General features: G+C 40.6%; 2 protein-coding genes across 11 annotated transcripts in view; one reads left to right on the forward strand and one right to left on the reverse strand.

The window, feature by feature from the left end:
* PDE7A (phosphodiesterase 7A) overlaps positions 1–24,499 on the forward strand; it is a 600,339-nt gene that overhangs the window by 254,389 nt on the left and 321,451 nt on the right. The window lies entirely within an intron of this gene.
* DNAJC5B (DnaJ heat shock protein family (Hsp40) member C5 beta) overlaps positions 1–24,499 on the reverse strand; it is a 97,566-nt gene that overhangs the window by 6,370 nt on the left and 66,697 nt on the right. For all 8 annotated transcript variants that reach the window (XM_081503311.1, XM_081503307.1, XM_081503314.1 and 5 more), the window contains 2 exons: positions 13,581–13,794; positions 8,273–8,444 (listed from right to left, as the gene is read on the reverse strand). In XM_081503311.1, the coding sequence (XP_081359437.1) occupies positions 8,273–8,444; positions 13,581–13,794 (386 nt within the window). The remainder of the gene's footprint in view (positions 1–8,272; positions 8,445–13,580; positions 13,795–24,499) is intronic.

The following is a 24,499-nucleotide window of genomic DNA, read 5'->3' on the forward strand; positions in this document are numbered from 1 at the left end:
GTCTTCCCATCTCCTCTGCTAGACTGTCAGGTCTAAGACCGCAGGGATGGTGTCTTTCTTTGCTCTAGCCCCTAGCAAAAAGTGCTCAATAAATGTTTGTGGTTGAAAGACTATCTTGATAAACCTGTCAAGTAAATTTGCTCACTGAGCCTTAGCAGGCAAACTTTGAAGAAGCCTTGGCTCCACTTTGAACTGCTTCTAGGGCAGTATTCTGAGCTGACTCATTTGTCCTGCTCCCCAGGCCCAGGCCTCGGTGATGCTTACTTGATATTTTCATATAGAAAGGGAAAGTGTCAGCTGCTCAGTCATGTCCTATTCATTGCAACTCCGTGGACTATAGTCAGCCAGGCTCCTCTGTTCATGGGATTCTCCAGGCAAGAAATGGAATGGGTAGCCATTCCCTCTCCAGGGGATCTTCCTGACCCAGAGATTGAACCTGGGTCTTCCTCATTGCAGGCAGAGTCTTTATCAGCAAAGGGCTTTGGACTAGTTACCACAGTTATTTTCCATAAATTATTTTTAGAAATCAGATCCTTTGGATTGGGGGATGATTAGGAAGGGGATTCAGTGGGATTGGTGAAAAGAGGAAGGATGAATTTAATCTCTTCCTTGGTGCCCTTTTACTGGTCAGTAAAGTGCAATGAATGCTGAACATTAAATGTAATAAATGTCTCAGTATTTTGGCTGAGAGTGAGTCTAATTACAAGCCATATGGCCTCTTCAGCTCAGTGGCTGTGAATTTATTTGGGCTTCATCCAGATGACTGGCAGGAGCAGTTAAGCAGTCAACAGATTTTTCTCTGCACTGACTCTCACGTTTTTAGATCCAAGGTCAGCACACTATAACATATTCTCCCTTAAATACCTTATTCCCTCGCCTTAAAAAAAAAAATAGGGAAATTATGACTCCACAAGGAAATTTTAGAGTTTTGATTGGTCGTTTTTGGACCAGTGCTTGGGAAAAAAAAAAACTGATTTTATCTTTTGTATTTTTGGTTCTCTTTGCCAGGGTATTCAGCGATGCTAGGTTTCCATTTATGCTCTTGTTTCTATACCTCCTTCCTCTCTTCTTTCCTTCCTTCCTCTCTTCTTTCCTTCCTTCCTCTCTCTCTGTCTCTGTCTCTCTTTCACACACACACACACGCACACACACATACACGCAGGCCTAGGGAAAGGTGTTCTGTCTCAGGATGGCCTCTGCAGCCCTCTTGGCTGGTAGAATTCTGACTTCATTGTATCCTTCATCTAACAGAGGAATATAGGGTCTAGATGGGCTTGTTTTACATATAGTGCTCAAAATTTCACAAAGTAGAACTTCTAATTTGTGATATCCATTATCTTTATCTTTCAAGCTTTAAATTTTCCAAGACAAAAAGGAGGGATGGGCAACCCCCAAGATACTGTCTCTCTTCTCTTTGCTCCTAGTTGATTAATAAGAATAATAGAATTCTCCTGTGTTTCTAGAGACCCACTGGGATTTTATTTTGATTTTGAGAAAGAGATGGGAATCAGTCTACCAGTTCTAAAGTTTGCAGAGACTACTGAAGATGCCACTGTTTCGAACTTCCTTCCTTTATTTCTTAAGGATAGAAGTTGGGTTACACCCTTTTACATGGATGAAACAGACACAATAACCCAAGTAAATCTCTCTTCTTTACTAGCAAATGCCACCCTGTACCACTACTCTTGACCAGAAACTGTGGGGTATGTTTTCGTGGTTTGTAGCAACTCTGTGTATAATTACTGCTAGCCATACTGGCATAGGAGTGGCCTTAGAGATAACTTCTGGAACTCAACATCCCAGTTTAATTGCTTAAGAGACTTGAAGATCCACACCAGACATGGTGTCATACTCTATGAATGTGTCCAGTGTGCTCTGACCCTGGAAGCATTGGGTGATGGAGGGGCAACAGGGTTTCAAATGTGTATTCAAACTTGGTCTGTAGAAAAATTCTTCCAAATTTTACATCTTATATATGAAATAAGGTGGTTAGGAGTTTTCTTAAATTTGACAACATCCTTAAAACGTTAGACAATATTATCAATAATGAGATGTAAAACTGAAATTTTTCTAATCTATCAATAATAAAAAACAAATTTTGAACAGATATGCTAGAGGAAAGACAATAATTTTTCTATTGCCCCACAGTAAATGATGTTAATGAAATTGCTATTAAATAAAGAGGCAATGAAAGAAAATGTACCCAGAAAGTATAGCAGGGAGTATTATAAAGGTGTGCCAGGCAGTTAATTAAACTATTGCTATTTTTCAAAATTTGTGACATTTAAGATGTTTATGAGTTTTTAAGCCTTGCAATTTCTTTTTTTCATGATAAATATTCACTTTCAGATCTAATTTTGTATTTGTAACTTTCTGTTTTTTTCTTCAAAAGGACTGTACAAATTGAGTTAAGCTTCTGGCCCTCGAAAACCTAAGATAATTGTGCATTAAAATATTTAAGAATAGGATAGAGCTTTTCCTTTTGGTTAAGGCTTATAGTAACACAGTCAAATGGGTTCATGATTTACTTAGTCTGTAATCTGACCTTTGCAATGGAATTGGTAGCTCTGGAGTGTCAGAACTGAGGACAGTGAGCGGAACATAAATTCATCACCAACAACTCTGTAGGAAGGAAACCTGGGTGGAATTTGGCACTGAGTATGTGTTTCTGTTCCAGAAAGGAAATCTTCTACAGAGAAGGTCCACTGAAATGACTGGGTGGAGCTTTTGTCTAATTTAAAAAGGAAAGACTCCGTGGCTCTTCAGAGAAGAGTGAAACACTGGATTTGTGATATCTAGATTTAACTCACCTAGTTTTGGTTTCCACGCTATAAAGAAAAAGATAAGGATGACACACTGGCTGACAATGACAGTGCTCTCCTGTGGCACTGTTCCTTCCTGTTCTCTGCCAGTGACGGACTGGGTTGATGGATATTATAGGAGATCCCAGTGACCCCTGACATGACCTAATGTCAGTTTTCAGTTCTTTTCAGTCACTCAGTCGGGTCTGAATCTTTGCAACCTCATGGACTGTAGCACGCCAGTCTTCCCTGTCCATCAACAACTCCCGGAGCTTACTCAAACCCGTGTCCATTGAGTCGGTGATGCCATCCAACCATCTCATCCTCTGTTGTCCCCTTCTCCTCCTGCCTTCAATCTTTCCCAGCATCAGGGTCTTTTCAAATGAGTCAGTTCTTTGTATCAGGTAGCCAAAGTATGGGAGTTTCAGCTTCAACATCAGTCCTTCCAATGAATATTCAGGACTGATTTCCTTTAGGATGGACTGGTTGGATCTCCTTGCAGTCCAAGGGACTCTCGGGAGTCTTCTCCAATGCCACAGTTCAAAAGCATCAATTCTTTGGTGCTCAGCTTTCTTTATAGTCCAACTCTCACATCCATACATGACTACTGGAAAAACCATAGCTTTGACTAGATGGACCTTTGTTGGCAAAGTAATGTCTCTGCTTTTTAATATGCTATCTAGGTTGGTCATAGCTTTTCTTCCAAGGAGCAAGCATCTTTTAATTCCATGGCTGCAGTCACCACCTGCAGTGATTTTGGAGCCCAAAAAATAAAGTCTGTCACTGTTTCCATTGTTTCCATAAACATTGTTTGCCATGAAGTGATGGGACCAGATGCCATGATCTTAGTTTTCTGAATGTTGAGCTTTAAGCCAACTTTTTCACTCTGCTCTTTCATTTTCATCAAGAGGCTCTTTAGTTCCTTTTTGCTTTCCATAAGGGTGGTGTCATCTGCATATCTGAGGTTATTGATATTTCTCCCGGTTTTGTTGATTCCAGCTTGTGCTTCATCCAGCCCAGCATTTCACATGACCTACTCTGCATATAAGTTAAATAAGCAGGGTGACAATATACAGCCTGAATGTACTCCTTTCCCGATTTGGAACCAGTCTGTTGTTCCATGTCCAGTTCTAACTGTTGCTTCCTGACCTGCATACAGGTTTCTTAGGAGGCAGGTCAGGGGGTCTGATATTCCCACCTCTTTAAGAATTTTCCACACTTTGTTGTGATCCACACAGTCAAAGGCTTTGGCGTAGTCAATAAAACAGAAGTAGATGTTTTTCTGAAACTCTCTTGCTTTTTTGATGATCTAACAGATGTTAGCAATTTGATCCCTGGTTCCTCTGCCTTTTCTAAATCCAGTTTGAACATCTGGAAGTTCACAGTTCACATACTGTTGAAGCCTGGCTTGGAGAATTTTGAGCATTACTTTGCTAGTGTGTGAGATAAGTACAATTGTGTGGTAGTTTGAACATTCTTTGGCATTGCCTTTCTTTGGGATTGGAATGAAAACTGACCTTTCCCAGTCCTGTGGCCACCGCTGAGTTTTCCAAATTTGCTGGCATATTGAGGGCAGCACTTTCACAGCATTATCTTTTAGAATTTGAAATAGCTCAACTGGAATTCCATCACCTCCACTAGCTTTGTTCGTAGTGATGCTTCCTAAGGCCCACTTGACTTCACATTCCAGGATGTCTGGCTCTAGGTGAGTGATCACACCATTGTGGTTATCTGGGTCATGAAGATCTTTTTTGTACAGTTCTTCTGTGTATTCTTGCCACCTCTTCTTAGTATCTACTGCTTCTGTTAGGTCCCTACCATTGCTCTCCTTTTTGTGCCCATCTTTGCATGAAATGTTCCCTTGGTATCTCTAATTTTCTTGAAGAGATTTCTACTCTTTCTCATTCTATTGTTTTCCTCTATTTCTCTGCACTGATCACTGAGGAAGGCTTTCTTATCTCTCCTTGCGATTCTTTGGAACTCGGCATTCAGATAGGTATATCTTTCCTTTTCTCCTTTGCCTTTAGCTTCTCTTCTTTTCTCAGCTATATGTAAGGCCTCCTCAGACAACCATTTTGCCTTTTTGCATTTCTTTTTCTTGGAAATGGTCTTGATCACTGCCTGCTGTACAATGTCATGAACCTATGACCATAGTTCTTCAGTCATTCTGTTTAGCAGATCTGATCCCTTGAATCTATTTCTCACTTCCATACTATAATTGTAAGGGATTTGATTTAGGTCATACCTGAATGGTCTAGTGGTTTTCCCTACTTTCTTCAATTTAAGTCTGAATTTGGCAATCAGGAGTTCATGATCTGAGCCACAGTCAGCTCCCGATCTTGTTTTTGCTGGCTGTATAGAACTTCTCCATCTTTGGCTACAAAGAATATAATCAATCTGATTCAATATTGACCATCTGGTGATGTCCATGTGTAGAGTCTTCTCTTGTTGTTGTTGGAAGAGGGTGTTTGCTATGACCAGTGTGTGCTCTTGGCAAAACTCTGTTAGCCTTTGCCCTGCTTCATTCTGTACTCCAAGGCCAAATTTGCCTGTTGCTCCAGGTGTTTCTTGACTTCCTACTTTTGCATTCCAGTCCCCTATGATGAAAAGGGCATCTTTTTTGGGTATAGTTCTAGAAGGTCTTGTAGGTCTTCATAGAACCATTCAACTTCAGCTTCTTCAGCATTACTGGTCAGGGCATAGACTGTGATATTGAATGGTTTGCCTTGGAAACCAACAGAGATCATTCTGTTGTTTTTGAGACTGAATCCAAGTACTGCATTTCAGACTCTTTTGCTGACTATGAGGGCTACTCCATTTCTTCTAAGGGATTCTTGCCCACAGTAGTAGATATAATGGTCATCTGAGTTAAATTCACCAATTCCAGTTCATTTTAGTTTGCTGATTCCTAAAATGTCGATGTTCACTCTTGCCATCTCCTGTTTGACCACTTCCAATTTGCCTTGATTCATGGACCTAACATTCCAGGTTCCTATGCAATATTGCTCTTTACAGCTTCAGAATTTACTTCCATCACTGGTCACATCCACAACTGGGTGTTTTTGTTTTGGCTCCGTCTCTTCTTTCTTTCCAAAGTTATTTCTCCACTGTTCTCCAGTAGCATATTGGGTACCTACTGACGTGGGGACTTTATCATTCAGTGTCCTATCTTTTTGCCTTTTCATACTGTTCATGGGGTTCTCAAGGCAAGTATATGGAAGTGGTTTGCCATTCCCTTCTCCAGTGGACCACGTTTTGTCAGAACTCTCTGCCATGACCCATCCGTCTTGGGTGGCCCTACATGGCATGGCTTATAGTTTCATTGAGTTAGGAAAGGCTCTGGTCCGTGTGATCAGCTCGGTTAGTTTTCTGTGATTATGGTTTTCATTCTGTTGGCCTTCTGATGGATAAGAGGCTTATGGAAACTTCCTGATGGGAGAGACTGACTGTGGGGGAAACTGGGTCTTGTTCTGATGGGTGGGATCATGCTCAGTAATTCCTTAATCCAATTTTTGGTTGATGGGCAGGGCTGAATGTCAGTTTATCTCCCTCCAAAGAGCAGATACGAAAAATGCATTGGTCTCATCATCTTCATACCCATGGAGGATCTTAGTTCCCCAACCAGGGATCGAACCTGTGTCCCATGCACTGGGAACATGAAGTCTTAACCACTGGACCAGCAAGGAAGTCCACTGGGCTCATCATTCTTAAGCAAGTTATGCCAAAGTCCCTGTCTCTTTCCTGAAGAAGAGTTTACACATATATATTTCTGTTTAACCTATTCACAAGTAATATAGCTTGCTTGCTCTTTTTTGGTATGTATGCCCCATTAAATATGTGTCCTTTTGTATCCCAAATTAAGCAAAAGTAAGTTGTAATTGTGTTTCACCATGGGCCTACAATTTGGCCGCAGGGGCAGTAATAAAAAGTGTTAGGAGCAAACCCCATCTGCCACACTGGTCACCCACTGGTTCCCATAGGGAGGAGTCACAGCTGGCATAAACATCCCTTCTGATATCCCAACCCTGAGATGGTGTGAGACCAAGCCAAGTTCACATGACTCCTTTAAGTTGGAGTCAGGGTGGGTAATAATTGGATATTACTTAGCATCACATTTGATAGGGAATTAAAAGTACTTTGAAACCTTTAAACAGTTTCTGCTCTGTCTCATGTCATGGAATTTGTGCTTCATTGTCATCAAAAGAATCAGTCCACAGAAGTGCATCGTTCATCATTATCCGAGTGCTTACTCAGTTTCTTCAGTCATGTCTGATTCTTTGCAACCCCACGGACTGTAGCCCGCCAGGCTCTTCTGTCCGTGGAATTCTCCAGGGAAGAATACTGGAGTGGGTTGCCATGCCCTCCAGGTATCACTACCTGAATTATCAAGTAATTCTTTTATTTCCAGGCTTCTCTGTGACTTAGTGATAAAGCCTATTATCTAGAATAATGATCCATTCTGCAGGAGAAAACAACAGTGGCATTATGGCTACAAGACAGAGAGGACAATGGCAGGTTTGACTCCAGTTTGTTTAAACAAAGGATTTCTCAGCGAGTATGGAGTATTCCTGATGTTGTGAATTCTACGAGATTTTACCTTTCTTTACATGTTTTTGTTCAATGAGTGAACTTGAAGAATCAAGGAATATATCATGGCCATGCATGCACACTGATAAACGCATGGAGGTGGCTTAGCGAACAGTCCCATTTGTAGGATGACATGCTTGATGCTGATGCGAAGCTAGCTCTGAATGTGTGGATATGAAGGAAGCCAAATTTCCAGGGAAGGCTGCCCTCCATCAGTTTTACCCAAATGCATTTTCAAAGTAATCAAAAAGAAGAAAAGTCAAGGGCTGCTGACTTCTCTTGATGTCCATTCCCTTCTATTTGAATAGAGATCCTAACATAATAGGGCTTCCCTGATGGCTCAGTGGTAAAGAATCTGCCTGTGACACAGGAGATGGGTTTGACACCTGGATCAGGAAGATACCTTGGAGGAGGGCATGACAACCCACTCCAGTATTCCTGCTTGGAGAATCCCATGGACAGAGGAGCCTGGTGGCCTATAGTCCAAGCCAGACACGACTGAGCACAGCATGAACCTAAACTAACAGACTGAAGTGCTTTTCCTGGGATAAATATCTACCTTGACTGTCCTACCCCTGGGATTCCCACTCAACCTCCCTGGATCCGTGATTCACTCTCTCATAATGTGACTATGAACCTTTGCTTTGTGATCAGCGTATCTCATGACTTCTTTCAGTGTCAGTTTGTGCTTTTTTCTGTGACTGGTGAAGATGAATTCCTCTTATCTTCCTCAAAACAGGTACCAAAGGAAAAAGTCTGTGGGATTCTTCCCCTGGTTTGGTTGTTGCATCTCTCTCACTTTGGCAATGACCATCACCATGGGACCTGGTGCTTGGCCAGGCACGTGAAGGGACACCCACTACTCTATTCTCATCTCACTCCACCTTTTTCTATGTCGGTCTTGATCTGCTCCTCAAGATCCTCTGGAGACACGAAGAAGTCCTCTTCTGGCATCGATGACTTAGTCCAGCAGCGTCCACAGCAGCAGTTGCAACAACAGCACAGACAGCAGCAAAAATAGCAGCCGGTCAAGAGGCCAATGATGACAAACAGAGTCTAGAGGAAAAAGAGGCAAAGCAAAACAGGGGTGAGGGGTACAGGGGTGTAGGAGATCCCAGGAATCAAGTGTTTTGCCCATGTACCTCCAAAGACCTGGAGGCATCACAGTTTTCATCCCACAAACTGCATGTTCACCTTCATTCCTTATTCCGTAGAGGACTATCTTTTCTGTTTCCTTGGAAACAAATTTCTCATAAAGTTTTGCCTAAAGAGCCAGGAACACGTGACTTGCAGTCAAAGTTACGAGGTATGACATTTTCTTCTTTATTTTTAAGTCACGGTGATCATTATTAAGAGCAGAGCAAACAAAACAAACAGGAAAACATACCCTCTACAGGTCAGACTAGCTGACCACCGGCACTGAACCACTCTCACTAAAGAAGAGCCATGGATAGCCAGCCCTGCCGCCACCTTATTCTCTCGGTCACCAAGTCCTACAGTCTCTCTCCTCGGGACCTTTGCCTCGTGCCACCCTATACCCCACCCCCACACCCCCATCATCTGTATCCTGAGTGGTAGGGCTTTAGAACAGAGCCCCTTATCCTGAAAGGCTACCCACTCCAGTATTCTGGCCTGGAGATTTCTATGGACTGTATAGTCCACGGGGTTGCAAAAAGTCGGAAAAAACTGAGCGATTTTTACTTTCACTTTCCCTTATCTCTGCTCTGCACGCTTCAGTAGCCTCAAAACTGACCTACCTGTGGCCACTCTTGCCTCTAACCCAGTCTACACATCGCTGCTGGAGTTTTCTGACATGCGTGTTCTCGTGAACCCATGCAGGAACTCTTCTTGCCTTTTAGAAGAGGCTGGAGCTCCTTATTAGTGGTCATCTGGCCTCTCCCAATGCCTCCCCTGCACCAGCATGGCTCCCCTTCTGCCGTATTTGCCGTAGCTCTGCTCTCCCTGTGGACTCATCTGCCTGGACATCCCCTGCCCCACCCCCTAGTCATCTAACAGATACCCACTCCGTGTGTAAGGTTATCTCAGTGATCCTCTCCGACATCTTTCCAGAAAGCCCACCTTCTCCACAATAATTGCCCCTGGAAAAAGGCATGGCAAACCAGTCCAGTATTCTTGCCTGGAGAATCCCATGGACAGAGGAGCCTGGCAGGCTACATCCATGGCGTCGCAAAGAGTTGAACATGACCGAAGTGACTTAGCTCTCATGCACCAAAACAATTACTCCCTCCTTTGTGCCCCAACCATACTCCATACAAATGTCCACTGTAGTCTTGTTCTGTTGACAAGACAAAACTTTTCAGTTATTCTGAAAAGTTTAAGACAGCGATCAGTTTATAATTCTGTCTCAGACCATGAGCCTCTTGAAGGCTAGAACTATATATCAGTCATCTTTCAATCCCTCCTCTACCTCAGGGTTTAGTATTTGGCCTGTGGTAGAGTCAGACACAACTGAATTGACTTAGCAGCAGCAGCAGCAGCAGACGAGAAATACCTACTGAATGAATGAATGTATTGATTGATTATTGATTAGTAGATAAACACTTGATTTTTTTCCTCCTAGTGCACAACACCAGGATTTCCCCACAAGCATATAAAAAGTTTCCTCACTAAATTCACCATAGCTAAAGATTAAAAGATTACACTCTCCTAATCTAATCTGCACGGAAAACAAGACCATCTTTGTTAACTGAGCAAAATAAGTTTACAATTTTATTAAAAATATGTTATTTGAAATCGGAAGTGATTTTATACACCCTTGCACCTACAGTTTTTTTGCTGTGGATTCTCTGCATTTTCATAGAATTGTAAATTTCTTAAATTAGTCTGAAAAGTACAAAAAAGCTTCCTCCTCACCAACAGCCTCTAAGACCCTCCTGTGCAGCGTTCTGGACCTATTTCCCCAACATGCTACCCCTTTCTTTACCTACTCTTGTCCTTTTTTGCTTTTCCTATTCCATTCCCAATTTTTTTCTCCTCTCTGAAAATTTCCTTTAATACATGTCTTGTTCTTTAGTTATTCCAGCTGGATTGCTTGCCTATTTCAGAAATAACCTTGCCTTATCCTCACAGAGCTTAGTGTAGTATAAGATACAAGTAGATGTTCATTGTTTTTAAAATACACATTTTCAAATCGGTACACTGATTCATACATGTAGTGCATACTTAAAACATGATCATCATCTGCTGGGGCACTCTGATGGATACTGTGCAGTGAGGCTTTGGCACAAGCAGAAGGGAAGGTCAATTTTTTTGCAGCCTTACTTTTGAAGAACCACATCAGGAATTATTTTATGTATATCTCTTACACTGGTCTTCCTGCCTGCCAAGGCAGGAGACATAAGCGATGGGAGTTCAGTACCTGGGTTGGGGAGATACCCTGGAGGAGGAAATGGTAACCCATTCCAGTATTCTTGCCTGGAGAATCCCATGGACAGAGGGGCCTGGCGGGCTTCAGTCCATGGGGTTGCAAAGGTTTGGACAAGACTGAAGCAACTTAGCATACGTATCTCTTATACTACTTAACAGCTTCTGCTTAGCTCTATGAGTTTTGATCAATTTTGTCAACTTCCTGGACAAGGAAATTGGTTCTCCTTTTTATGCAGGTATGCTGCAACATGCAATCAGGTACTAGTGTGTAATTATCTAGAACTCTGGACATATCTTCCCATGGACATTATGTCATATCTGGAGGTTAGGTTCCCAGGTAAGCCCACAAAAACCTGTATTTTATATAAACATTCAATCTATCATCATAAATGACATTGACAGTATTTACATTCTCATTCCAAGTTCCACGTCCTCTTGGTAGAAATTTGTCTCCCTCCCAAGTCCTCAACAGTAAAGAAAGGGAGTTTCAGTGGGAACCCCACTTATCCCCAAGAAAAGGAATTCTGAGGTCTGCGGAAGGCAAAGGAGGCTTTAGGCTGCAGATTTGCTCTCCTCATGAAAGTGTAAGTGTTAGTCATTCAGTCATGTCTGACTCTTTGTGATCCCATGGACTGTAGCCTGTCAGGCCCCTCTGTCCATGGGATTCTCCAGGCAAGGACACTGGAGTGGGTTACCATGCCCTTCTCCAGGGGATCTTCCTGACCCAGAGATCAAACCCAGGTATCTTGCATTGCAGACAGATTCTTTACTGTCTGAGCCACCAGGGATATCCTCTTTCATCCTGCATATGTTCAGTTCAGTTCAGTCGCTCAGTCGTGTCCGACTCTTTGCGACCCCATGAATTGCAGCATGCCAGGCCTCTCTGTCCATCACCAACTCCCGGAGTCTACCCAAACCCATGTCCATCGAGTCGGTGATGCCATCCAACCATCTCATCCTCTGTCATCCCCTTCTCCTCCCGCCCCCAATCCTACCCAGCATTAGGGTCTTTTCCAATGAGTCAACCTTTCGCATGAGGTGGCCAAAGTATTGGAGTTTCAGCTTCAACATCAGACCTTCCAATGAACACCCAGGATTGATCTCTTTTAGGATGGATTGATTGGATCTCCTTGCAGTCCAAGGTACTCTCAAGAGTCTTCTCCAACACCACAGTTCAAAAGCATCAATTCTTCGGTGCTCAGCTTTCTTCACCGTCCAACTCTCACATCCATACATGACTACTGGAAAAACCATAGCCTTGACTAGACGGACTTTTGTTGGCAAAGTAATGTCTCTGCTTTTAAATATGCTATCTAGGTTGGCCATAACCTTCCTTCCAAGGAGTAAGCGTCTTTTAATTTCATGGCTGCAATCACCATCAGCAGTGATTTTGGAGCCCAAAAAAATAAAGTCTGACACTGTTTCCACTGTTTCCCCATCTATTTCCCATGAAGTGATGGGACCAGATGCCATGATCTTAGTTTTCTGAATGTTGAGCTTTAAGCCAACTTTTTCACTCTCCTCTTTCACCTTCATCAAGAGGCTCTTTAGTTTTTCTTCACTTTCTGCATATGTAAAACCACTCAATTTAGCAAGATTTATTTTTGTGGAAGAGGGTGATAATCATAGTACTACTGAACATGACTCCTGACTCTGGAGATCTGCAGTTTCTTAAATTATTTGTTACAACTCATGTGAATTGAGTTGTAACATGTGATTTCATGTTACATGGGAGTTCATGTGATTTCACAAGATGTATGAACCGTAAACTTACTACATATGTACATGAACTGCCCAAAAAAAGATGCCAATGGACTATATGTATGATTCAAATGTAAATATACTGTAATCAGAAGATAAGGGTATGAATATTCACGTGTGTGTGTACTCAGTTGTGTCTGACTCTTTGTGGCCCCATGGACTGAAGCCCACCAGGCTCCTCTGTCCATGGGATTCTCCAGGCAAGAAGACTGGGGTCATGGGTTGCCACTTCCTACTCCAGGGGATCTTCCTGACCCAGGGATCAAACCCAGGTCTTCTCTGGCTCCTGCATGGCAGACAGATTCTTTACCACTAGCGCCACTGGAGAATCCCTGAATACTCATAAGCAAATATGAAACTATCATCAAACATGCCTATATGAGGGATTCCTAGGAAATCACACTACTGTCAAAAGTCAATTCTGATTGCACTAAGTCCTAACAATGCTGCCTTTCTCTTGACTAGATATCCTTTTTCTCCCTCTCTCTTCCTCTCTGTCTCTCCAACTCAGTGTCCTCCACTACTTAATTCTCACCTTTCACCCTCATTTCCTTCTCCACTACCCCACATCAGGCTTCACGTGAACCTATGACATAATTTCCATGCATTCTCCCTAGCATTGTGTTCACTGATGTAGCCCGTGCTATAGATAGGAAAGTACATAGCTAAATTTGTCCCATAATAATTTTTAAACAGTTGTCAGACTAATTAATTATTTTTGGTTTTTAGCAATGAGTCAGTTCTTAATTAGTCATTATGAGAGTAGGGAGGGCAGTCAAAATTAACCTGAAGCTTCAAATTCAAACATAATTAATGTCTAGAAGTATTTTAAGTCATGCTGTATTTTAAAATCACTTGGTAAGCTAAAGCAAAAACGATCCTTAAATATCATAACAGCTTTCAGTTGGAGTGATATCTCTTTTATTAATAAGAGTTTAGTAACATACTAAGGTTAGGCTTTCTTTAAATTGGAGTCTAAAAGAGTGAATAATATCATGACCTTTCAGGAAATTTTTTTCAAGGGAAACAAAAAATCCGATTCACCTTTGCCCACCAGCTTGACAGCATGAAGTAGGTATTAACATTTTCATCTCCAAATTGCTCGGCCACGTAGAGTCCCAGTGATCCGTACTTGTCATAAATGTTTCTTTTTGACGTGTCAGTAAGAATTGTGTGGGCATTGTTGATTTCCTTAAACTTTTCAGCAGCCCCTGGATCATCTGGATTCTTGTCTGGATGGTGTTTTAAGGCTAATTTTCTTTTAAAATCAAAAAGAAGTGAGGAAAAGTGTTATTCAATAGGAATTACAATGATATTCTAGAAGGGCATTATTCATTTGTCCATCTTTTATACATGTAAATACCATGGCATGATAAATTTCACAATAATACCGATTTAAGCAAGGTTTCGTTGTCAACTCATGTTTCTAATGTATAGGCTCAATAGTACTGTTTTCCCCCTCACATCCTCAAAGGAATTCTCCATAGCTGCATAGTTGTTGAGTCTGAGAGATTTTGCTATTGGCAAATATGTGAAGTTTATTTTTGCCTGGAAGCTCATGTGTAGTCCACCTCAACATGCAGAAGCCTTTAAGAGTTCCAGCAATAGGACCAGTTTACACCACAATTTCGTTTAGAACCGCAAGACTTTTCCAGAATTAACAAAACGTCACACCGCATATTCTAAAAGTTAAACTCAGCTGTCAAAAAAAGAGATCTTACTCTGCTCAATGTCATATGGCAGGCTGGATAGGAGGGGAGTTTGGGGGAGGATGGATACATGCTTATGTATGGCTGAGTCCCTTCATTGTTCACCTGAAACTATTCACTGCATTATTAATCGGCTATACCTCAATACAAAATAAAAAGTTTTTTTAAAAAAAGTTCTCTCATTTATACACCCTTGAATAAATTTTATGCTGCTGCTGCTAAGTCGCTTCAGTCGTGTCCGACTCTGTGCGACCCCATAGACGGCAGCCCACCAGGCTCCACCGTCCCTGGGACTCTCCAGGCAAGAATACTGGAGTGGGTTGCCATTTCCTTCTCCAGTGCATGAAAGGGAAAAATGAAAGTGAAGTCGCTCAGTCGTGTCTGACTCTTATCGACCCCATGGGCTGCAGCCTACCAGGCTCCTCCGTCCATGGGATTTTCCAGGCAAGAGTACTGGAGTGGGGTGCCATTGCCTTATGACCAATTCACAATTTTTTCACAAATCCTAACTCCCTCTTGTTTTTATGGACAAACACTATGACTTACCTTGTATTCAAATATGTATTTGACCTCTTTTCAAAGAGGTCTTCCCACTTGAAATAACCTGTAGAAGTTTTCTTGTGAGTCCAAGGCCTTCTCTCTTCTGTGGATCATAAGGCAATTCCAGAAGGATATGAATATATGTTGTGTTGCCGTGTGTGTGTATTGTGCGGAGGGGGGTGGTTTGTGAGTATTCTTTATTCTTCAGTTATAATGAACTATTAAAAGTGTCAAATGGATGTAGGAACTGAGCTATGATGATCAGGATCTGGCTAGGGACTCTTTTCCCCCCTCCCTCCACAGACAGATTTAAATTGATAAAAGCCTTGTTCAGTATTGAGTCTGGAGTGTTTTTTCCTCTACAAAATCAATTAATTGCATGACTCTCTATGGAAATTTCATGTGACTTATTCTCCCTATTATACCTATAATATTTAATAGGTATATGTAGGAATGCACCTTAAGCTTTTGTTTATTTTATCAGTGTAGATTAAATTGTTTCACTTCAATGCATTAATAAAAGGCATAAGCAGAACAAAAACAAAAAGTGTATCTTATAAACCAATCTATACAATAAACTGAAAAAAAACACACCTATTTTAGGAATTAAAGCATTGCTGGTTAGGAATTAGGTGAATGAATAAGCAATTTAGCATCAGGATGCTTAAAAAGCACCAAAATGTTTAAAAACATAAATCATGGTATATAATAAATTCTAACTCTGAACTCAGAATAAACAAGAATAAAAAAACAATGATGCGTGCGTTTGTGCTAAGTCGCTTCAGTCATGTTCGACTCTTTGTGACCCTATAGTTCATTTTAAATTTGTTTTATCAAACACATTTCATCCTTAGTTTTTGAGAGATGTTTGGGATATCTATAAATTCTTACTGGAGACATTTTTTTATGTGCAGAATTTATGATAAAATCTTCTGCTAATAGCACAAACATGCCAATTTTGTCATTTAAAAAAAATTTATAGTGTTTACTATATACCAGCACTATAGTAAGCATGTTATAAATATTAATTCATTAATCTTCACCACAGTTCTATGAGATTAATATTATAATAATCCCATTTTACAGTGAGGAAATTTAGCCACTGAGATGAGAGGCTAAGTAACTTGCCCTGTGTCATGTCTTTTTTTTTTAATTAGTTTTTTTTCTATTTTTTAACTTTACAATATTGTATTTGTTTTGCCATACATTGACATGAATCCACCATGGGTGTACATGTTTTTCCCCTCCAGAAGCCCCTTTCCACCTCCCTCCCCATCCCATCCCTCCAGGTCATCCTCGTGCATCAGCCCCGAGCACCCTGTATCATGCATTGAACCTGGACTGGTGATTCGTTTCACATATGATAATTTACATGCTTCCATGCCATTCTCCCATATCATCCTACCCAGTGTCATGTTTTTGTTGTTTAGTCCCTAAGTCCTGTCCAACTATTTTGCATCCCCATGGACTGTCCACGGGATTTTCCAGGCAAGAATACTGGAGTGGGTTGCCATTTCCTTCAGCAGGCGATCTTCCTGACCCAGGGATTGAATCTGCAGCTCCTGCATTGCTGGCAGGTTCTTTACTCCTGAGCCACCAGGGAAGCCTGGCATCTTACAGCTAATAATTAGAGCCAGGCTTTGAACATAGGCAATCTGACCCTGAGCACTGTGCTGCCTCCCACATATTCTTAAATTTAAAAAGTAAGACACAGAAAATGTTAATAAGACATTGCAAGGACTTTGGCTTTTGGTCTAGGTGATGTGGGAAGCCCCTGGAGTGTTTTGAGAAGAAAAGTGGTTATGATCCGAATTTAAGTTTAGAAGATTCACTCAACTCTTGGAAAGGACAAATGCAAAAGCAGGAGACTCTTTCAGGGGAAGTTCATGGTGGTTTGGACCAGTGTGGTAGGTGGATTTGTTAGAAGTGGTCAGATCTGGATAAACTTTGGGGGCTAGCTGATGGATTGGGTGTGGGATGTGAAAGAAAAAAGAAGAATCAAGGTTAGCATCAAAGTTTCAGCTCAGGTAACTGGCAGTTTGGAGTTACTATTTAAGAAGTTGGCAAGAGATTTTTTTTTTTTCAGTAGTAGGAAGTGGTTTGCTAGGATTCAGAGTTCTATTTGAATACTTTTGAGATGCCTGTTAGACTTCCAAGTGTAAAGGAGTAAAGATATATGAGGCTGGAGTTCAAATGAGAATTACTCTAGAGGATTACATTTGGTAGTTCTCAGCAGGTAGATGGTATTTAGAGCCATGGAACTGGAAAAGATCCCCAAGACAGTTGGATCCAAGGTAAGTCCAAGGGCTGAGTTGGGAAGGAAGAAACACAAAAGAGAAGAAGACAGACAGACCAGTGGTACAGAAGGGAAAATTTGGAGAATGTGAGATCTTGGGATCCAAGTGAACAAAGTTTTCAAGGAAGAGAGTGGTCACTTGTGTCAAGTACCATTGACAGGTCATGTGCAATGACGACTGAGAAGCGATTGCTGGATTTAGTGATATAGAGATCTTTGGTGACCTTGACATGTGCACACACATATACACGTTATACATGTACACATGCACATATGCACACAGACAATTGTAAATATGCCTTTATATAGGGAAAATAGAGCAGAAAAATAAGTAAAGAGAAAAATGGAAGGTTATAGCCACACTTAACTGGGATTATAAGTGATTCTTTTTTTGTTGTTGTTATAAAAAAAACTTCTGCATACTACTCATGTAGTTTCTTTCCCTAAGCATTTTTAAGCTCCAGCTAAAAAAATTTATGCCCTTTTAATAGTTAAGAGTTTAGAGTTTGCTCTCTTAAATGACCCACTACCAAATTAGAGTAGAGAGGAAGGAAGAAGTCCTCAAACTTCAATAATACAACAATCATTATCAAAAAGCCTCAAGTGGATTCTTGAAGCACATTCATCTTAATGGCTCAGTATTCCTGGAATTCTCACTCCGTCCCCTGGAACACAATTGTAGCATTTCCCCCTACCATTTCCAGAGATGGTGTCCAGGACAACCAAATGCAAAGGCTATTATTTCTGCCCTAAAAGGAAAAACACCTGGAAAACATCTCTTTACATATACTTCTTATTTCTAGGGTTCAGTTGTAGATGGATGCCCACTGCCCAAGACTTAGCCAGTGGAGCCTATCATTTTAAGCTGCTTGGATCTTTGTCAGCTTACAAGGGCAGAGGCACACAACCATTTTTCACATTCCTCTAACAATGGAGTTGGCAAATTCAGAGGCTGGAGCACTTCCATCTGTAACAAATCCAGTTCCTGGTCATTAGCAGCATTTTGACTCCTCTTGGCAGATGCTCTTGGCTCTGAGGAATCCTCAGAAAGTATGGCTAACAGAGGCAGCTGCCAAAGTCACACAACTGCTCACACAATTGCCAAAATCACACAGTCAAGTTAATCGATCAATGACTTACCTCCTTGGGTATTGTCCATACATCAGGAAAACACATATGGAATTTAGGGTAAAAAGAGGGATGCTAAAAGTACATTTAAATATGAAGTGAAGTAAAAGTTGCTCAGTCGTGTGGACTCTTTGCCACCCCATGGACTATACAGTCCATGGAATTCTCCAGGCCAGAATACTGGAGTGGGTAGGCATTCCTTTCTCCAGGGGATCTTCCCAACCCAGAGATCAAACCCAGGTCTTCCGTTTTGCAGGCAGATTCTTTACCAGCTGAGTCACCAGGGAAGCCAACATTGCCTATTCATTTTAAAGATCTTTCTTGTAATTTCTCATTTTATACTTAATACCGATAATAATGTTCAATCAGAATGTGTGCCTTTAATTCCAAATCTTTCTATACTCTTAATCACTGTTAATCTGATAGGGCTATAACTAATATTACTGATTACTGATTACTGATATATATATATATATATATATAACTAAAACTGATATATGTGTGTGTGTGTGTGTGTGTGTGTATACATACATATATAACTGTAGTGTTGGAGAAAACTGATGAGAGACCCTTGGACTGCAAGGAGATCAAACCAGTCAATCCTAAAGGAAATCAACCTTGAATATTCATTGGAAGGACTGATGCTGAAGGAGAAACTCCAATACTTTGGCCACCTGATGCGAAGAACTGACTCACTGGAAAAGACCCTGATGCTGGGACAGATTGAGGGCAGGAGAAGGGACAACAGAGGATGAGATAGTTGGATGGCATCACTGCCTCAATGGACATGAGTTTGAGCAAACTGTGGGAGATAAAGGACAGGGAAGCCTGGAGTGTTGCAGTCAATGGGATCACGAAGAATTGGACATGACTTAGTGACTGAGTAATGACTAATATTAGAAATAGCATCAATACCTGTACTTTCCACTTCAAAATCCAATAACAGCTTTCAACTGAAAAGCATAATGAATTCAGTGAGTGGCAGATAAGATCAATATGGATTTATAGTTGTAATTACCAAAGGCTCCTAAGATCTACCTATTTTGAGGCAGTGGAATAATTCTAAGAATTGTAGTGCCCAATTCTCTCCCTTACACTGTATACCACTCTGGTGAGATCTACTTACTACTCTCTACAAGTCTGTTTTTTGAAAGTTTATTGGCATGTAGGTGATATACAAAGTTGTGTTAGTTTCAGGTGCAAGCAAAGTGATTCAGTTATATCTAAACATATATTCATTATTTTTTAGATTCTTTTCTCATATAGGTTATCACAGAATATTGAGTAGAGTTCTCTGTGCTGTAAAGTAGGTCCTTGCTGGTTATCTGTCTTATATGTAGTAGTATGTGTATGTTAATCCCAAACTCCTGATTTATGCTTCTCCACTCTGTTTCTACTTTAGTTACCACAAGTTTGTTTTCAGTATCAGTAAGTCTGTTTCTATTTTGTAAAGAAGTTCATTTGTATCATTTTAAAATTAGATTCCACTTAAAAGTGATATCAAATATTTGTCTTTCTCTGACTTCACTTTGTGTGATGATTTCAATTGAAGATGAAATGATGAAATTTGAAGCACCCATGGTGCTACAAATGACATCATTTCATTCTTTTTAGGGCTGAATAGTATTCCATTTTATATATGCACCATTTTATATGTGCTTCATTACCTACTCGTCTGCTGTTGGACATTTAGGTTGCTTCCATGTCTTGGCTGTTGTAAATAGTACTGTAGTGAACATTGGAGTGCGTGTATCTTTTCAAATGATCATTTTTTCTGCATATATGCCTAGGAGTGGGATTGCAGGGTCATATGGCGACTCTAGTTTTAGTTTTTTAATGAACCTTCATGCTGTTCTCTGTAGTGGCTGTACCAATTTACCTTCCCACCAACAGAGTAGAAGGGTTCCCTTTTCTCCACAGCCTCTAAAGCATTTATTGTTCATAGACTTTTTGATGATGGCCTTTCTGACCTATGTGAGGGGATACCTCATTGTAGTTTTGATTTGCATTTCTCTGATAATTAGTAATGTTCAGCATCTTTTCATGTGCTTTTTGGCCAGCTGTATGTCCAGGAATTCTTAATTTTAATTAGTTGAATTAATCGGTCTTTTCCTGAATTAGGGACTATATTGTCCTATAAACTCTTCAACTCTAAACTTTTTATAGATTGGACTTTCACATAGAATTCATTGACGCATTTATAGCTGATTTTTAAATGTAGTAGAAAGTAAGCATACAATTTCATTTAAAAAATCTAGATATGCAATTGCCCCAGCACCATTTATTAAAAAGGTAAATTCCTTTTCCTATATTTTAGGATCTCTATTCTGCTACATTGGTATGTTTGGCTACTTCTGAGCTGATAACAGTCTTAGATATGGTGTTTTTAAAATATGTCTTAGTATATTAAAGAACAAATTCTTCCATATTGTTGTTCTTTAAGAGTTCGGTGGCTCTGCTGGTCCCTCTATATTTCCACAAAAATTTTAGAATTGGCTTGTCAGTTTACACACACACACACACACACACACACACACACACACACACACTCTTACTCTGTTGGGATTTTTATTACAATTACATTTGACTCTGTAGATTAATTTAGAGGTTGATATTTGTATGGTATGTCTACTTATTTAGAACTCAAACTCTTATCATTTTACCATTTAAGCTCTGCATATATTTTATTAGCTTTATTTCTGGAAACTTAATTTTTTTGTGTGTTTTTTTGGTTGTTTTGTTGGAAGCTTTACTTTAATTTTTGGTTTGAAGATTTAGTTAACAAAAGAAACCACTCTTTACACGCCCATAAACAATTTCAATTTTGTATAGAAGATTAGTTGATTTAATTTCAATACACAGTCATTAAAAGAAATAGAAAAAAAAGAGAGAAGTAGCCGAGTATATGGTCTTCCTTGGTGGTTTAGTGGCAAAGAATCTGCCTGCCAAGCAAAATGCAGGTTCAGTCCCTGGGTCGAGAAGATCCCTTGGAGGAGGAAATAGCAACCCACTCCAGTATTCTTGCCTGGGAAATACCATGAATAGAGGAGCCTGGTGGGCCATACTCCATGAGGTCAAGAAAGAGTAGGACACGGACTTAGCAACTCAACAACAACAGAGTATACATTACCAAATTAGACTGATCTCCAGTCAGACTTCCATCATTGACAGCAATCTGGAGTCCCAACTGGGAATTGGTCCAGGACAGTACGTCCCCCCACAGGTAAGACTTCAAATTGCAGTTTTCTGGGGTCCTGCTTATAATCCCAGGACACAAACTGATATCATCGTCAGTTTGCATACAAAAATGCAGCTCTGGTTTTCATGACTTTTACAATGCTGTTTGTTTCACCCTGTGAGTCACAGGATTTCGTTAGACCCTGGGGGTAGGGGGTGGGATGGGAGGTGTCCAGACCCTCAGGAGCTCAGGAATTCCAAGAATTCCTTTCTTATCTAAAGTGCCACCTGACTTACTGTGCTGGCAGACAAGGAATCTGAGCAGTGTCCAGGCAGGTCAGAAGCAGGTCAGAGCCCTGCTCTCCTGCTTCTGAAGCCCTAACAAGACTTCCTCCGTTTTAATTTCCCTAACAGTGGGCCTCAGGATTGTTTAGGCTGAACAGCATAGGAATAAGGCAAAATAACACGAGCGGTTTTCTAAATCCTACAAGTCAGACCACAATTCCAAATAGTCAAACAAAAATCATCAAAGAAACAAGGGATTAAACAAGTAGGCAATAATTTTTTGAGCGTAGGGGATTTAGTAAAGAAAAAGTCCCATCATGAATGAGAAGTATGTTTTTGTACATCAATTCCTATATCCATTAACTTTTTGGCAGCAACAGTAATAACAGCAGAATGTTCTATCAAGGTATGATTACATTTATCTATGAAATTTTGTAGCACTTTGGTTCTTTGCAAAATCTCACATAAAGGTTCTCAGGGGAAGCTAATATTAGGAACAGACAAAGTAGGAAATAACATTTGGGTCCGTAACACCTGAGTTCTCATGGGGGGATAGTAATAGGTGGTCTCCTTCCAATATAAATGATCAACATGTACTAGGCATCCAGAAAAGGGGGTTCCTAAGCAATATGTAGAAATAGTTTCTACATCATTGGTTACAATACAGAAAATTGAGCATCCGTTTTTTTAAAAAAAACAAAAGATTTAGGGAAGATAGTCTATTCATAATAGTTAATGGAGGTCTCCAATAAGCAGGATTCCCAAATGTGAGAAGTTGGTCCACAGAGCAGGACCTCAGTAGCCTCATCACAATCCATCAGTCATGGGGTATGGTGATCAAAGTCCACATATTTCCCAGTGAAACGAGGCAACCAATATTCTTCTCCAAATACAATAGGTAATACGTGAAACTGGCCCATGATACTTGTGTTCGCTGCACTGTAAGGTTAATGTTCCTTGGTACCAGGTATCCGTGCATTTTGTAATGCCACTGGGGATAAGAGCCCAGTGATTGTTAAGAATCTATGCTCTAAATAATTTTTTCCATTATGCATTAATAGACATTAAAATTCCTTGGGCCTTATCCTTTTGAGCCAGGTACTATAATAACTGGATAGAACAAACTGTCTAATCAAATATGTCAGTTAAGGATTAAGTTTGGTGGAGCTGAAATATTACCGAGACTTTAAACAACTGTAAAATGTCTGTCATGTATTAAGCTAAGTTCCTGTCCTATGAAAGTCGCCCAGTCATGTCTGACTCTTTGCAACCCTGTGGACTGTTGCCTGCCAGGCTCCCCTGTCCATGGAATTCTCCAGGTAAGAATACTGGAGTGGGTTGCCATTCCCTTCTCCAGGGGATCTTCCTGACCCAGGGATTGAATCCAGGTTTCCCGCATTCTTCACCATCTGAGCCACTGAAATATTACCAAGCCTTTAAACAATGCAAACAACCAAAATGGCTGTCTGAGGAGGCCTTATAAACAGCTGTGAAAAGAAGAGAAGCCAAAAGCAAAGGAGAAAAGGAAAGATATACCCATCTGAATGCAGAGTTCCAAAGAATAGCAAGGAGAGATAAGAAAGCCTTCCTCAGTGATCAGTGTAAAGAAATAGAGGAAAACAATAGAATGGGAAAGACTAGATATCTCTTCAAGAAAATTAGAACAAGGGAACATTTCATGCAAAGATGGGCACAATAAAGGATAGAAATGGTATGGACCTAACAGAAGCAGAAGATACTAAGAAGAGATGGCAGGAATACACAGAAGAACTATATAAAAAAGATCTTCATGACCCAGATAACCACGATGGTGTGATCACTCACCTAGAGCCAGACATCCTGGAATATGAAGTCAAGTGGGCCTTAGGAAGCATCACTATGAACAAAGCTAGTGGAGGTGATGGAATTCCAGTTGAGCTATTTCAAATCCTAAAAGATAATGCTGTGAAAGTGCTGCCCTCAATATGCCAGCAAATTTGGAAAACTCAGCGGTGGCCACAGGACTGGAAAAGGTCAGTTTTCATTCTAATCCCTAAGAAAGGCAATGCCAAAGAATGTTCAAACTACTGCACAATTGCACTCATTTCACACGCTAGCAAAGTAATGCTCAAAATTCTCCAAGCCAGGCTTCAACAGTACATGAACCGTGAACTTCCAGATGTTCAAGCTGGATTTAGAAAAGGCAGAGGAACCAGAAATCAAATTGCCAACATCCGCTGGATCATTGAAAAAGAAAGAGAGTTCCAAAAAAACATCTAATTCTGTTTTATTGACTATGCCAAAGCCTTTGACTGTGTGGATCACAATAAACTGTGGAAAATTCTGAAAGAGATGGGAATACCAGACCACCTGACCTGCCTCTTGAGAAATCTGTGTGCAGGTAAGGAAGCAAGAGTTAGAACTGGACATGGAATAACAGACTGGTTCCAAATAGGAAAAGGAGTACGTCAAGGCCGTATATTGTCACCCTGCTTATTTAACTTATATGCAGAGTACATCATGAGAAACGCTGGGCTGGAGGAAGCACAAGCTGGAATCAAGATTGCAGGGAGAAATATCAATAACCTCAGGTATGCAGATGACACAACCCTTATGGCAGAAAGTAAAGAAGAGCTAAAGAACCTTTTGATGAAAGTGAAAGTGGAGAGTGAAAAAGTTGGCTTAAAGCTCAACATTCAGAAAACAGAAATCATGGCATCCAGTCCCATCACTTCATGGCAAATAGATGGAGAAACAGTGGAAACAGTGACAAACTTTATTATTTTGGGCTCCAGAATCACTGCAGATGGTGACTGCAACCATGAAATAAAAAGACACTTACTCCTTAG

This window comes from Giraffa tippelskirchi, chromosome 6, assembly GCF_054371585.1.
Source record: "Giraffa tippelskirchi isolate mGirTip1 chromosome 6, T2T-mGirTip1v1.2.pri, whole genome shotgun sequence".
In the NCBI taxonomy this organism is placed as follows: Eukaryota; Metazoa; Chordata; class Mammalia; order Artiodactyla; family Giraffidae; genus Giraffa; species Giraffa tippelskirchi.